This window comes from Ursus maritimus, unplaced genomic scaffold (genome assembly GCF_017311325.1).
Source record: "Ursus maritimus isolate PB19 unplaced genomic scaffold, ASM1731132v1 scaffold_25, whole genome shotgun sequence".
In the NCBI taxonomy this organism is placed as follows: domain Eukaryota; kingdom Metazoa; phylum Chordata; class Mammalia; order Carnivora; family Ursidae; genus Ursus; species Ursus maritimus.
The window spans coordinates 14,079,537-14,095,243 of record NW_024425008.1 but is presented as its reverse complement, the minus strand read 5'-3'; the positions used below and the strand labels follow the sequence as shown (position 1 = coordinate 14,095,243).

The 15,707-nt window shown below is 40.2% G+C and overlaps 1 protein-coding gene across 1 annotated transcript in view; it reads right to left on the bottom strand.

Moving 5' to 3' along the window:
• PTPN21 (protein tyrosine phosphatase non-receptor type 21) overlaps positions 1–15,665 on the bottom strand; it is a 68,679-nt gene extending 53,014 nt beyond the window's left edge. Inside the window, exon 1 of the mRNA XM_040641571.1 lies at positions 15,264–15,665. Coding sequence (XP_040497505.1) covers positions 15,264–15,425 — 162 coding nt within the window. The 5' untranslated portion in view covers positions 15,426–15,665. The remainder of the gene's footprint in view (positions 1–15,263) is intronic.
• Positions 15,666–15,707: the final 42 nt, after the last annotated feature.

Below are 15,707 nucleotides of genomic sequence, written 5' to 3'. Positions count from 1 at the left end.
GTCAAATGATAAACTAATTCCAGGGATATAGTCAAAGAAAGTCCACGGTGTGAAATGGAATCACTATTTACATAGATGACCTCCCATATATCTTCCGTTTACTATCCTGGTACAATAAGATGCTATGAAAAATACAGTGATCCCCAAACACGGTAAGATCATTCTTCAAAAAATATGTTAAATTTTGGGGCACCTGGCTGGCTCAGTCAGAAGAGCATGTGACTCTTGATCTCAGGGTCCTGAGTTTGAGCCCCATGTTGGGTGTAGAGATTACAAAAAGTAAACGAACTTTAAGAAAATATACTGTACTTTCTAAGAAAAATGGACTTTTTTTTTTTTAAGATTTTATTTATTTGAGAGAGAGAGAGCATGAGCAGAAGGGGGAGAGGCAGAGGGAGAGGGAGAGGCAGACTCCCTGCTAAGCAGGAAGCCCAACGTGGGGCTCAATCCCAGGACCCTGGGATCATGACATGAGCCGACGACAGACACTCAACCAACTGAGCCACCCAGGCGCCCCTGGACTAGACTTAGAAAGATTCATCTATTCATTCAGTGAATACTGACTAAACACCTATTGTGTGTCAAACACTGTTGTGGGTGATAGCGACACAGCATTGAACAAAACAATATACTTCCTGCCCTCATGTAGCTTACATTCCAGTGGGGGGAGAAAGACAAGCAAAATATATGGGAAGCCAGATACTGATAAGTGCTATGGAGAAAGATATTCAATTGTAAGATTAAAACAATTATCAACAGGTCTTTAGAGTAAACTAAGATTAAATAGGAATTTTTAGTATATACAAAATTTTACTACCCAGGAATGACAGAAATAACTGAAATGTTAAATGAAACTGCACAGTCAAACAAGCAAACCTGGTGTGTCTATTCTATACTACTACAGGAAAAGGTCATTTTGTTTAGCACGCACAAAACTGAGGGTAAACCAGAGTTTATTATTCTTCTATTATTTTAGTTAACCAGTTTGTCATATTCCAGGACCATTTCTTATATCTTATTCCAACAAATGAATGAGATCAATTTCTGTTTCTAAATTTGGGACTTGGGAATATTAACTTAATTCACAAACGCCTATGTTTTAGGGCAACTGATAAATACTAGCTGTTCTCTTTTTATTGAGAAGAGAATCAAAAGACTAATTTGGCCCATATTCCAGCTTTTTTTTTTTTAAAAGATTTTATTTACTTATTTGATAGAGACAGCCAGCAAGAGAGGGAACACAAGCAGGGGGAGTGGGAGAGGAAGAAGCAGACTCCCAGCAGAGGAGCCCGATGTGGGGCTCGATCCCAGAATGCCGGGATCATGCCCTGAGCCGAAGGCAGACGCTTAATGACTGCGCCACCCGGGAGCCCCACATATTCCAGTTTTTATACATTAATTAATTCTCAGGGGAAAAAATGTTTTAATATTTTCCTGAACTCCCCTTAGTTATTTTTTCTATCTTGTCTTGCCAGACAGTGAGTAGTGTGAACAATATTTTTAGAAGGTGTAACTGCACAATATAAAAGTGAAGAGGAAGAGCTGAAATGAGCCTATTTGTGAATAGCTGCTTATTTTTCTAATGTTCACTTCCATCAGGTTGAAATTATTGTTGTACCCTGTTACCTAGATACAGTTGTGATGTGGGGAGAGGGGAACCACGGAGAGATAAAGGGAATTCGATTTTAGAACTATAAATGAATATGGGCCTAAATACATTTTAACGAAGAATCAAGTCAATGTTAATTTCTCTTGCCTGAAAGAATATTACCCAACTATTTTCCACTACCCTAAAAAAAATTAAAAATACAACAGTTCCACTGTTCTTAAATTAGTATTACCATGAAAGATCTGAAGATCATAAAATCAAGAAAATTGCTCTTGTGGTTAAAATCCTAAACAGATACACATGAATAAACTCTCAGACTTCTTAAAAACTATACTTGTTTTCTTCATTAATCAAAGTTCAAAACTCATGCTTTCATCATACATGAAATAATTGTTTTGTCCACATATTTTACAAGGTGATTTTCTAGTTAAAGCAAATACTTTTTCCGTATACACAAATGCTCCAAGAAAAGAACAAAACTGTTTCCTTTCTTAATACAGAAAATGACTTTTCCCTTTTTTATTAATAGGCTCCTCTTAACAAAGGCTACATTAAAGGGTTTAATGGATTTGCTTTTAAACTATGTTCTTCATTGAGGACCAAGGCACAGAGGGGTACCTAAGTAAGGGTGCATAACTCAGCAATATACACTCAATATTTTTAAACTGTTTAAGTACCATAATGCCAGTTACATTTTATTCTAAGAAGTGCTATTTAAATATGCATAAAATAAGATACTTCTGTTATATTTAAAAGTAGAAGAGAATGATCTGGCTATAAATGTGTAGGTGCTATTAAGGATAATAGGAGTTATCCTCTATTCATTATCCCCTATCCAATTATTCTATATTCAAGAAATAAAAAAGTCTCAATGGAAAAACAGACAATAAAGATAATCATGACCTGCAGAAGAGGAATTAAAATGGAGTAACAATTTACAGTGGCCCTGTCCTCATGCTTGTAATTCAGAAATAAGAGTGGAAACGCTTGGGTGGTGTGAAATGCTGTGAACAAGTGGAAACACACCTGCATGCACAGTGGCTAAATCACAGAGATTCGGCCCCAGCAGGAAATGCAGCAAGCCCGGCAATGGGCCCACCGGGTCTACCATTTCTTCTTGTTTGGATGCAGATTCAGATTCGAGAAGCCCCCAAGTTCAAACAACAGCAGTGCAACCAGCTATTGCTTTGGAAAATCTCTCAGCAGAGAATTCCCCTGGGGTCCATTTTCATCAGCCTGATACTTCCAGCTCTGCCAGGGAACAGGGCCACGGAAGGCCCCCTATCAAACAGCCCTGCCCTCAGCATTTCAGGCATTCCCCACGGTGTCTTGCTGGCCTAATTATGATTTATGTTTGTTCGCGCTTATCTTTCTGTGCCTGATGTAACTTCAAAAACATATTTTAAGCAAAATAATAAATTGTAGTAATTAAAATAAACGATAACAAATATCTCAAGAGTACTTAAAACAATCTCTATCAGATTTGAGGGGCTGCACTGTGCCAAGCTGTCCTTAAAGGCACGAACTCCATGGCAGGCCACCTGTTGCTTGCCCACGGTTACATACTGGGAAGAAAGCTGCTGATCCAAGAGGAGCCGGAACTACTCCAGTTGTGGCTTCTGCTCTGGAAGCATGAGCAAAGTCACTTAGCACCTGGTGTTACCCATCTGTAAAGTGGAGAGGAGTGTAATAGTGCCTCCCTCAAAGGATTGTTGAGGACCAAAATAAGCAAAAATATTCAAAGCACTTAAAAAGTGTCTCACACTAAATAAGTGCTCAAGTAATATTAGCTCCTATTATCACAGTTCTCAAGGCCCCCTAAACAGTATAAAATTTCATATTACATCTTTAGTATAGGAAATTCTATACTTAACTATTTCCTTCACTAATCAGGTTTTGTTTTTGGTAACTTTTCCTGTTTTTTTTTTCTTTCTTTCCTTTTAAAATAAATTATTAGAAATAATTTTTAAAAATTTTTAAATAAATTAGTATTTCCTTTTAAAATAAATTATTAGAAAATACCAACACTTAGGGAGCCTGGGTGGCTCAGTTGGTTAGGCGTTGGCCTTCAGCTCAGGTCATGATCCTGTAGTTCTGGGATCGAGTCCTGCATCTGCTTCTCCCTCCCTCTCTGTCGTTCCCTCTGCCACTCCCCCTGCTTGTGCTCTCTCACTCTCTCTCAAATAAATAAATAAAATCTTTGAAAGAAAGAAAGAAAAGAAGAAGGAAGGAAGGAAGGAAGGAAGGAAGGAAGGAAGGAAGGAAGGAAAGAAAGAAAAAGAAAGAAAGAAAGAAAGAAAGAAAGAAAGAAAGAAAGAACGAACATACCAACACAGACTGCTTTTCTTTAGGAAAATGACAATGGCTCAATGGAAAAGCAGTGTGGTGTTGAGGGAAAAATGCTAAACTGGGAGTAGAAGACCTGAATTCTAGTTGGGGGCTGTCACTGCTAGCTGCCCCAGCCAGGGACTGAGACTAGAGTAGTATACAGTGAAGTCTGCATTCTAGTAGTGGGTGACTTATATTTGTATAAAAATATTGTATAATTTTAGATGTCATTTTCATTATTAAACAGGATTCATTTTTCTTTATGTTACATACTGTAATATAGAATGTATGTGTTTTTTTCCTTATGTTGCCATTCAAACATAAATTTGACTTCAAAACAGGTACCAGTCATAAAATTAAAGACAAGTCAAATATGTACTTGTCAAAATATTATCTGTAAGTGCAAAATAGGGGTGAATGAGAATTAAGGTTATTTTCTAGATAATTCACACTAAACTCTGGGAGGAAGAGAAAGGATATTATAATGGATATCTTAACTCTCAAAGGGGTAGCTCTGACTTAAATTGGCCGATAGCAACACCTCAAGTCATATTTCTCCAATCCATTTTTTCCTCAGTAAATTATTTTGACTAATGCGAATTTATATGATGAAAAGTACAATGGAAATGACTAAAGAAAAATAACTCTTCATTAAAAAGCAGAGTTGCCAGTTAACAAGTGTCCTGCATCAGGACCTCCCCTTGGTCTGGACGCTGTCCATCTTTGGTCTACTCCATCACTGAGATGGTGGGAGAAGGAAGGAAGTCCATTACACTCGGGGATAAAGTAAACATAGGTAAAGCATCTAGTACAGTGCCTGGCATCTAGTCAGTACCCAGTAAACAGCTCTCATTCTTCCTATGATGTGCTACCATCTCGCACATGGAAAAAACAAAATCTAGAGAAGTTAAGTTGATTTTCTTGGTTCACATACGTAATGTACAGGGATTTGAACCCAAGATCATCTGGCACGAAAACTCCACCTTGTTGCCCACAAAACCTCACTTTGCCAACTACAGTTGAATCTAATGGTACAAAGTTCAATTGGCTGAAAATTCACTTGACAACAAAACGAATTTGTCAAGTCAAAGTTTGAGCCAGCTACACAATTGTAACACAACTGAACAAAGGCAACTTGCTTTTATATTCACAAAGAAAATGAGCTGCTACCAGCCAGCATGAAATCACTTGTACACTTTCTTAGGTTGTTCAGTTAAAGCTCATTCAAAATAACATAATTACGCTGTCCTATTTATAAATCTCAACCCTGTATACCTTTTAGTGATCTCATTTGGGCAACCTACTACAGAAAGGTACACAAACCCTGCACGGAAAAATTACTCCTAATACATGTTGCTACTTCTCATATAGGATTAGTTTCTTCTAGTGAAATTAGCATCTTAAGCTAAGTCTTGAGAATTTAAGTTGCCTCTGGATAGTCTGTCCATTCATTACAAATAAATGTGACATTTATTTATGAACCAACTGTGGAGAACCAAACAGGAAAATATTTGCTAAACCAGCATACAGCTAAGAAAGTGATATGAGGAGCGCCTGGGTGGCTCAGTCAGTTAAGCGTCTGACTATTGACCTCAGCTCAGGTCTTTATCTCAGGGTCGGGAGTTCAAGCCCCCAGTTGGGCTCCACACTGGGTGTGGAGCTACTTAAAAAAAAAAAAGTGATATGAGCAAAGGGCTTATTTATAGGGAAAAAAAAAAACCCACAATGCAGGATGTGTTTCTGACAAGAAGAATGAAATATAGGGCTCAACAACTGGCCAGTGAATTTGGTTAATGCATAAATATAAGTATGAGTCATCCATTTGTTCATTGAAAAATTGTCACATGCCTATTGCTTAGGTGGGCACAGAGGTGCTGTCTGGTAAGGAAGACTGGTGTGGATCTACCATCAGAGGTAATAATAAAGGAATTCCCACTCACAACCTCCTCCCTTTCCTCCTTGAAAGGAGCTTTTCCCTCAAGAGTAAGATGTCACTGGAGCGCCTGGCTGACTCAGTTGGTAGACCATGCAACTCTTGATCTTGGGGTTGTAAGTTCAAGCCCCATGTTGGTGTAGAGATTACCTAAAAATAAAATCTTAAAAAAAAAAAAAAAAAGAAAAGAAAAAAGAGTAAGATGTCCCAATGAGGAAATGAATACCTCAAATGTCCTTTCCTGAGATCTGAAGATAAAGACCATTCAAAAAGGACATTTGTGAGTACAGATCTGAAGATAAAGACCATTCAAAAAGGACATTTGTGGGTACATTTGTGGGTACAGGTATACTTAAGAGGAAATTATTCTCCCAAAAATATGAAGGTCTTGAATTGTTCACAAATATTCTATTCTACCAGCACCTTCATCTGGAGAAAGATCAGGGAAGAAAGGTCCTGTTAAGCTGAGAGCAGGGGAAAGATTGCCTCATCTGTAAGAAGCTTCGAGGCCCACATCCTGGCTCATAAATGAATTGGCAGAGGGGGTATCCAGGAACCACCTGAAATTTTATGCAAAATCCTGCATTTTCATCAGATTCTAAAGGGGTCTATGACCCCTATAACTTTGAAAGTCAAAGTTCAAGCATTAGTCTGACAGATACAAACTCAAATTCTGACTCTTCTGCTTATTAGCTGTGTGTTCACCCAGATTAGTGGAGAAAATCACCCAATTTTTCAGAACTTCTGTTTCCACATTTTAAAATGGGAAAGTAAGGCCTAATTCCATGTGAGGATTAAATGCGATAAGGCATATTAAGCTTCCAGCACAATAATGTTCATCCACCCAGAAGGAGGGCAGCAGAAAGCCACTAAAACTTCTAGCATTGTAAGGAATGCAATCTGAAACTTTATACATCAAAGGCAATGACAGAACTTAGTGAGAACCCCACCATCAGTTCCCTGTGTTCACCATTTTGTGACTTAACTCACAAACCTCCGCACATGAGTAAATTCATGCTTAATTCCATATGGCAATGAGACTGCACGACTGTGGCAGATTGTTGGTGAGAGAGACGCAAGGACCTCCCTAACGTCTCTGAAGTGAAAAATCCAATACTGGGAGAAAACATCTCAGACTATTGGCTCTTAAATTTATTAGAAATTAAGTGATAGTTGAATAATACTCCATTTCTTTAAGTAAACAGGTTTCCAAATTCTGTAATAACTTGTGTGATGTTACTTATGTTAAAATGCATAACATTTACATGTTTGTATTTATAAGTCCTCTACTTATTTACATAGCTAGGAGTTTTTTTTAACTTTATTTTTTTAGTAATCTCTATACCCAATATGGGTCTCAAACCCATGACCCCAAAATCAAGAGTCACATGCTCTTCTAAATGAGCCAGCCAGCATCCCTATATGGCTAGTTCTTAATTATCTAGACCAAATGAAAAAAGTAACAGAAAATCTGGGGCACCTGAGTGGCTCAGTCTGTTAAGCAACAGGCTCTTGATTTCGCCTGGGTCATGATCTCAGGGTCATGAGATTGAGCCCATGTGTTGGGCTCCACACTCAGTGGGGAGTCTGCTTGAGATTCTCTTTCTCCCACTGCCCTTCTCCCCCTCCTCACGTTCTAAAATAAATAAATCTTAAAAAAAAAAAACAACTAACTGAAAACCTAAAAATCAAGGAAAATCCTTGCTCATTTTAATCAGTTTTGGACTTTGGAAAGCTTTCTTTATCTAGGTGGAGAGGCCAATCTAAAATTTACATTTGCTTCAGATGGTCCAATAGATCTAACCAATGATATTTACTGATACTTGTCTATATATCAATTTTATCTGATTTATAACCTACATGCCTGAATAAATAAATATTCACCCCAAAGGGTTGAAAAGTTTGTAGGTATTATACTTTTTTACCTTACACATATTTCAGTTATTTTTAGAGTCCAACTGAAAACAGCTAGTGCAGAAGGAAATACGCATGAAATTCTTGAGGTCTACTCAGATAACAGTCAAGATAAGGTCAGTGGATATTTGGAATACCTAAGACACTAATTTAAAATAAAACACTCTGATGGCCAAGAACACTTTCTAAAGTTGTGCTTGAGAGTAATGGTTTGCCTTATAGGCTTGATCCCTCTCTATACCAACAAATCCCTTAGCCAAAAAGTTCCCCTGTCAGCCAGAAAACATTATGGGAACAATCTGTTCAAAAGAAGTTGACATGTCCTTGATAAAGCAATTTTAACTCAGGGAGTCCCTAAAACCTGATCATTTTCTAAGTGTTTCAGAAGAAGCCACAAAGTGAAAAACAAAAATCTCAAGAAAAAGGGGCGCCTGGGTGGCGCAGTCCTTAAGCGTCTGCCTTCGGCTCAGGGTGTGATCTCAGCGTTCTGGGATCGAGCCCCACATCAGGCTCCTCTGTTAGGAGCCTGCTTCTTCCTCTCCCACTCCCCCTGCTTGTGTTCCCTCTCTCGCTGGCTATCTTTCTCTGTCAAATAAATAAATAAAATCTTTAAAAAAAAAAATCTCAAGAAAAAGGTACTTTTCTACCTATGTTCCAAGCTTTGTAAATGTTCAACTCTCTCCAGGAAATAAAATCATAGAGCAAATAAAGGCTGACTTAACTGAGCCATTGCCTATGCTTATCAATGTAAATTCAGAACGAGAACCTTAATTTTTAAACTAAGTAGACATTTATTCAGCAACAATGTACTGTAAGGTACAAGGCACTATTACAGACACAGGTGACATAATAGTCCTACTCTGATAAAGTTTACATTCTAAAGAACAAAAACTTGACACATGTGTGATACACTTCAAATACAATTAAAAAGTTTTTTTTGAAGATCTGTGATAAACCACCACAGAGCCACCAAATATCAAAGCCTAATTATAATCTTAAAATGAGAGGCCACAGGAAGAACTTCTAAATTTTGCTCGATTTTTCATCCGATGGCTTAGTACTGATCTCAACTTTAAAACTGTACTCATGTATGTACACCATATATGTAGCCAGTAAGGATCCCCCTTCCCCTATACACACACAAAACACTCAGAAATAGCCGAGTGTTATAAAACTAATACTAAATGTACCACAGCAAAAACATGAAAAAGTCATCTTCAAAAGAATTCCAGAAGGGGTTCCTGGCTGGCTCAGTTGGTAGAGCATGTGACTCTTGATCAAAAAGGTCATGAGTTCAAGTCCCACATTGGGGGTAGGGATTACCTAATAAATAAAAGTTCATGGGTTGTTGTTTTTTTTAAAGGCCTCCAGGGTTGGGGCACCTGGCTAGTTCAATCCCTAGGGTATGTGACTCTTGATCTCAGGTCCTCAGTTTGAGCCCCATGTTGGTCACAGAGATTAAAAAAAAAAAAAAAAAAAAAAAGCTTCCACGGTGTTTTCAGTTCCATTTCCTAACTGGACATTTAAAATCTTAAAAAAAAAAACAAACAAACACCAACCACATGTGAATTAAGGTGAATAAAGACTTTATGATAAAGGAAGGTACCCTGTACAAGAAATAATGATTTGCAATGAACCTAATTAAAACCCATGACAACATGATAAAAATATGATTATCAAATGTAATAAAAGACTTAAAAAGAATGCTTAGGGGCACTCAATGGTTAAGTGTCGGACTCTTGATCTCAGCTCAGGTCTTGATCTTAGGGTTGTGAGTTTAAGCCACGCATTGGTCTCCACCCTGGGCATGGAGTCTACTTAAAAAAAAATTTTAAATTAAAAAATAAAAATAAAAATAATCCTTGAGAAGGACATACCCTAAAGAAAAAAATAAACCTTAATCCAAAATTTCATAAAAATTTTTTTGTTTGTTTTTAATCGTAGGGTGACAGACAGCAAGAGGTTCGAAGAAATAGGCTAATAGAGAAGTAAAAACCTACTAAAGTTCTGTTGTTTTTGAGGGGGAGGGCAACGAGGCAGTGACACCGTACAAATTAATTTCAAGTGGCATGAAAAAGAGGTTCAACTATAACTGCTAAATTACAATGGTACACTAAAATTTTAACAGTTTAGTAATGTAAAATTGTGATTATCAGTGGCCACTATACTTGTTTTAAAAACTGTAAGAACATTTTATGAATAAACACTGCTTTTTCCATTTAGTAACAGAATACAAGATATTTACAAAAGAATTAATCTGAGGAGAAGTTGGTCAGTTACCACAACATGGAAATGGGAGTCACGAACTACAACAGTAATTGCTGAGAGTTTCTCACATACCAAGTCCTCTGCTAAATGTTTTTCCTCTAATACTGAATCCTCACAGCCACCATCAGGTAGATACTACTATTACTGTTATCCCCAACCCACAGATGAAAAACTAGACTTGAAAAATTCCAATTCCAAATGTAATTGGACGAAATCACTTTTTAAAGTTCCTTTTTCAGTCTCATGTTGTCTTTTTGCAAATAAAAAATCTTCATCTATGTGAACTGTCATGAATGAAGGAGAGACGTGCATAAAGTGGACAGGACGGTTGATTTATGAATTATGTGATGATGTGGCGTATCACTTGGGCTGGATCACGTAACTAACATGTCACATAACTGATAAATGGCAGCACCAGGGTCCAAACTCAAGTTTTTCTGATTCAACTTCCAAATGTCTTAACCTCTCTATTAAAGAATCTTCTCAAGAGGCAAATAAAGGAAGGGCCCACCTAAGCAGTGCCCAGAAAGGAAACTCAGACTCAAAGGAACTTGTCTGGTCCCAGAGGCAGCACCATTCCCCTTATGAAGACAGAGAAGGTTCTTCATTGGTTCCGTGCTCACCAAGGAACTTCTAGTTTGCACTGGCTCCCATGTGGCCTGCCTACAGGGAGAACATGGCCTGGCCAGGAAATACACATACTTGGGGCCCTTGGTAGTTCCATATCTCATTGTAAATTACTAAACTGGCATCCTGCTTTTATTTATCCTTCTCAGTCAGCTGGGGTAACTCAGGTCTTACTCCCAAAGACAATAGGTTTTTGCTTTTGTGGGTTTTTTTAAGATTTTTTATTTATTTGACAAAGAAAGAGAGAGAGAGCATGAGGAGGGGCAGAGGCAGAGGGAGAAGCAGGCTTCCCACCGAGCAGGGAGCCTGATGCAGGGGCTGGATCCCAGAACATTGGGATCATGACCTGAGCTGAAGGCAGACGCTTAATGACTGAGCCACCCAGGTGCCCTGACAATAGGTTTTTAAGCTGAACCACCTCACTCCAAACTGTGCTGATTCCATCAAGGTGACCCTGCCCCATGGGAGTGGCTGTGCCCAGCTGACACCTTCTTGTCTCACCACCTCCATCAAAGCTCTATAACATATACCTTCCGAACTAGAGAGAAAGTTTTCTAATTCCCCTTAAATTCTACAAAGGCTTTCACCACCTCTCTTGAAAACATGTTCTGAAACTCAGAATGAATAATATGCAGAGAATTTCAACAGCTCTGAGAGGCTGTTGCTATAATGAACAGAAATATTTTCCTGTGGGGATAGTGTTCCTGCATTTTTAAAAGTCACTCTTCACAGCTCAAATATGGTGAATTTAGAAAAAGTTCATCTAGGGACACCTACGTGGCTCATTCGGTTAAGCGGCTGCCTTCGGCTCAGGTCATGATCTCAGGGTCCTGGGATTGAGCCCCGCATCAGGCTACCTGCTCAGCAGAGGGTCTGCTTCCCCCTCTCCCTCTGCTGCTCCCCCAGCTTGTGCTCTCTCATTTGCACTCTTTCTTGCAAATAAATAAAATCTTAAAAAAAAAAAAAAGAAAAGAAAAAGTTCATCTAGGTTAACTAAATTGTAAATAAGTACATTAACCTTACCATTTGTAGTTTCTTAATATATTATAAAATATCTTAGACATTAAAAAAAATATGAAGACTAACAAACATATACCCACACAACCAGCTTAAGAAATAAAATACTTAGGGATACAGTTGAAGCCGCTGGGTAGTGCTGCAATGGGTATGTGTTGCCTTTATAATTGTCGTTATAGAAGTAAAATAGTATTCAATTAAGCCAATACAGACTTTTTCTCCCCCAACTGAAATTTGGGCAGTAGCAGAGCTTATCAGCCAAATCTCTACACTATGATAATTCTGATTGATGGGAGCAGAATGCAAGATAACAGCACACCAACAGCTCTTGGTATGAATCTCATACGTATGGACACAAAGTCAGAACAGGTGTTGCCCTGACTCAGAGACTTTCTGAACAGTCATCCGGTCATTTGGTCAGATTAGGCCTGGGGCTTAAGCCATCAGTTCATATGCTACAGAGCAGAACTTCCAGCGCTTTGAAAGAAAGAGTCTGCTATACAGACTAACTTCCTAACCATGACTGTCATTAAGTATTGGAAATGTTGGGATAGTCTGTCCAAGGGCAAGACATTTCCTAGCGGTCACGCCTATTCCCTCTCAAAGCACTCCACTCTTTTGTTAAAAATCAGTCTCATTAGGCACCCACAGCTGTATGAAGGTGCTTATTCCTGAGTACAATAACCTCGAACAAGCGATGGTGATTTCTCTGGACTTCTTGACTAACAGAGAAGGGAAGCAATGCCTGTGGGTTCAGATTAGCCTGTATTTATTGAGCACATTCCAGGCCTGGTATTTTGGGTTCAAAAAGAAATTAACCACAGTTCCTCAAGAAGTTGATTCTGTAGTGGCTGGATGCAGACCTGGTGCATGAGGAAGAAATGACAAGAAAAGAGAACCAAAATTCTTTAAAAAAAGGAAAAAATGGGTGATGGAAGCAAAAAAATATGGAATAAACACAAGCAAGCAGGGCCAGTCATTGCCGCCAGCTCTCCTAGTTTACTTTCTCCTTGGTGCTCCATTCCAGCTCCTTCCTAAGGCTCGGCCTCCTCTATTCAACCCCGAGGGGTCTGCTACGTCTTCTTTCTCTCTCCTAGACAGCCTCATGCCCTCTCCCAGCTTTGATGAACTGACCTAGGCTGATGATTCCCAAATCCTTCCCCCAGCTGAGCTCCAAGCCCTCACAAATTCTGGCTGCTCAACATCTCCAACCGGCATCTCCAACTGTGCACTTCCAGAACTGATCTCGCCACACACCTCTCCCTATCCCCCACAAACCTGCTCTTCCTTTTACGTTTCCTCTCCCAGTTAGAGGCTCCAACATTTCCTGGAAACCTGGGTTATCAACCTGGACCCTCTGGCTAGCCCTTCTCCACACTTGGCAGGTAGGTCCTGAGTATCTCCAGATTCCAGCCACTTCTCTCTATCCCCATCCGGATCCTAGTGACCACCATCTGCACTCCGACTATTCCGTTCTACTCGTTCTCCAGAGGCCCTCTCTTCGCAAGAACAATCACACCAAACCCCTGTTTAAAATTCTTCACTAATGGGGTGCCTGGTTGGCTCAGTCAGAGGAGCATTAGACTCTTGACCTCAGGGTCATGGGTTCAAGCCCCATGTTGGGTGTAGAGATTACTCAAAAATAAACAAAATAAAATAAATAAAATAAAATCCTTCACTAACTTCCCTACTACTTTCAGGACAAACCCAAACCCTTTAACAAAAACCTGGCAGTATGTGGCCCTATTCTCAGCCTTTCCTCTCCCCATCTGAAGCTCCAAGTAGATCACCTGCCTCATGTCTTGGGCCTGCAGTTCCTTTGTTGGAACAGTCTTTTCCAGCCTTTGGCAAGTCCACCCTGTACTATCTGGGGCCTCTCCCTATTGTCTATAACACCCTCTACTTTCCCTATGATAGCATGGAACAGCCTGTTTTTTCTTACTGGTGTCAACACTAGCATGAGCTCCAACTGCGTATGTCCTTGGCACTTAACAGGTTTTTAATACTGAATAATCAGGGGCGCCTGGGTAGCGCAGTCGTTAGGCGTCTGCCTTCGGCTCAGGGCGTGATCCCCGCGTTCCGGGATCGAGTCCCACATCGGGCTCCTCCGCTGGGAGCCTGCTTCTTCCTCTCCCACTCCCCCTGCTTGTGTTCCCTTTCTTGCTGGCTGTCTATCTCTGTCAAATAAATAAATAAATAAATCTTTAAAAAAAATATATTGAATAATCAAAACAGTTTATCTATTCCTAACTTTTGATGAACTACAACAACGGGATTTCTGGTTAGGAAGATCACCTGGGCATTTATAGGGAATAGCCAGTTTCTCCATCTTTCTCTTACCCCAGAACCAAGCAGCCAAAGACAGGAAGGGTCTTGTATTTAATTAGAGCCCTTTTCTTCACAGGACTTACATAGCATTTTAAATTTAAGACATGTGGATCCTTGAGGACTCTACAACTTCCTACGGACGAGATTAGGGGTTTTCCAGGCCAAACCTCCCTATGATAACTATAACAGACTGTTATTACAGCTTTGGCTTTGGGGCACCAAGCTGGCTCAGTCGTCAGAGCACATGACTCTTGATCTTGGGGTTGTGGGTTCAAGCCTCACAATGGGTATAGAGATCACTAAAAAAAATACATAATCTTAAAAAAAAAAAAAGGACAAAGTTAAAAAAAAAGTGTTGGCTTTACATGCACTTTATTTTTTTTTTTTAAGATTTTTTTATTTATTTACTCGACAGACATAGAGATAGCCAGCGAGAGAGGGAACACAAGCAGGGGGAGTGGGAAAGGAAGAAGCAGGCTCATAGCGGAGGAGCCTGATGTGGGGCTCAATCCCATAACGCTGGGATCAAGCCCTGAGCCGAAGGCAGACGCTTAACCGCTGTGCCACCCAGGTGCCCCTTTACATGCACTTTAAATCACACAACCACTGTTGAGCATTAGGCACCACTGTTATCCCCATGGTTCAGATGAGGGAACTAGCGCCCAGAGAGTCACATAACTCATCCAAAGTTAAACAACCAGCTGGTGAGGAAACCAGAATTCAAACTCAGTATGTCTTTACAGTCTTGGTGTGGTGGCCTGTGCAAATAGTCAATGAATGTTGAATGAATGAATGACATCAGTAAACTGTCCTAGATCAGGATGACACATTTGGGATATTAGAAGAGGGGAACTTGGGGGACGCCTGGGTGGCTCAGTCGCTTAATTGTCTGCCTTCAGCTCAGGTCATGATCTCAGGGTCCTGGGATCAAGCCTGAGATCAGGCTCACTGCTCAGCCAGGAGTCTGCTTCTCCCTCTGCCTGCTTCTCCCCCCTGCTCATGTTTTCCCTCTCTCTCTCTCAAATAAATTAAATCTTAAAAAAAAAAAAGAAAGAAAAAAAGAGGAACTTGGACAATCCTAAATGCATTACTATTTGATTTTGGATTACATTTTAAGGGAACAAATAGAAGCACTTTCAAAACTCAGGCACTATTAGTGATCTTAGGAGGCAGACCCAAAGAAAGACCTGTATCTATTCCTTCTTCACAGGGACAGGGGCTTGCAGACTCAGACATCACCGCCACCACAGCTTCCAGGCTCTCCTGGCCAGTGCTCTCCACAGACAGTGTGAACTCCACAAACTCGTTATTGAGCAGCTGGATCCGGGCAACCAGGCAGCTCTTGCTGGACACCGTGTAGCGCCGGGTGCGTTTTAGTTTCAATCCAAATGGCAGTGGCATCTTCTTGTCCCTTCGAGTGTGGCGGACAGGTTAAAAAGGGAAAAGCACCGCCACCACTACGGTGGTGGGGGCGGCGGGACAAAGCGATCCTCTCCCGACGGGAGGAGTACCGTACAGTCTCGGGCTGCTCACCCCGCAGAGGCTGCCGCCATCAAAAAGCAACTGAGTCCCCAAAGGCCGGGTGAAGGGAGCATCCACGCCAGTGCTGAGGGAAAGAGGAACACCAGTTACGGGGGCAATAGCAACTTCTGGACGGAGTTTTTATTTTTATGCCCCCCCCCC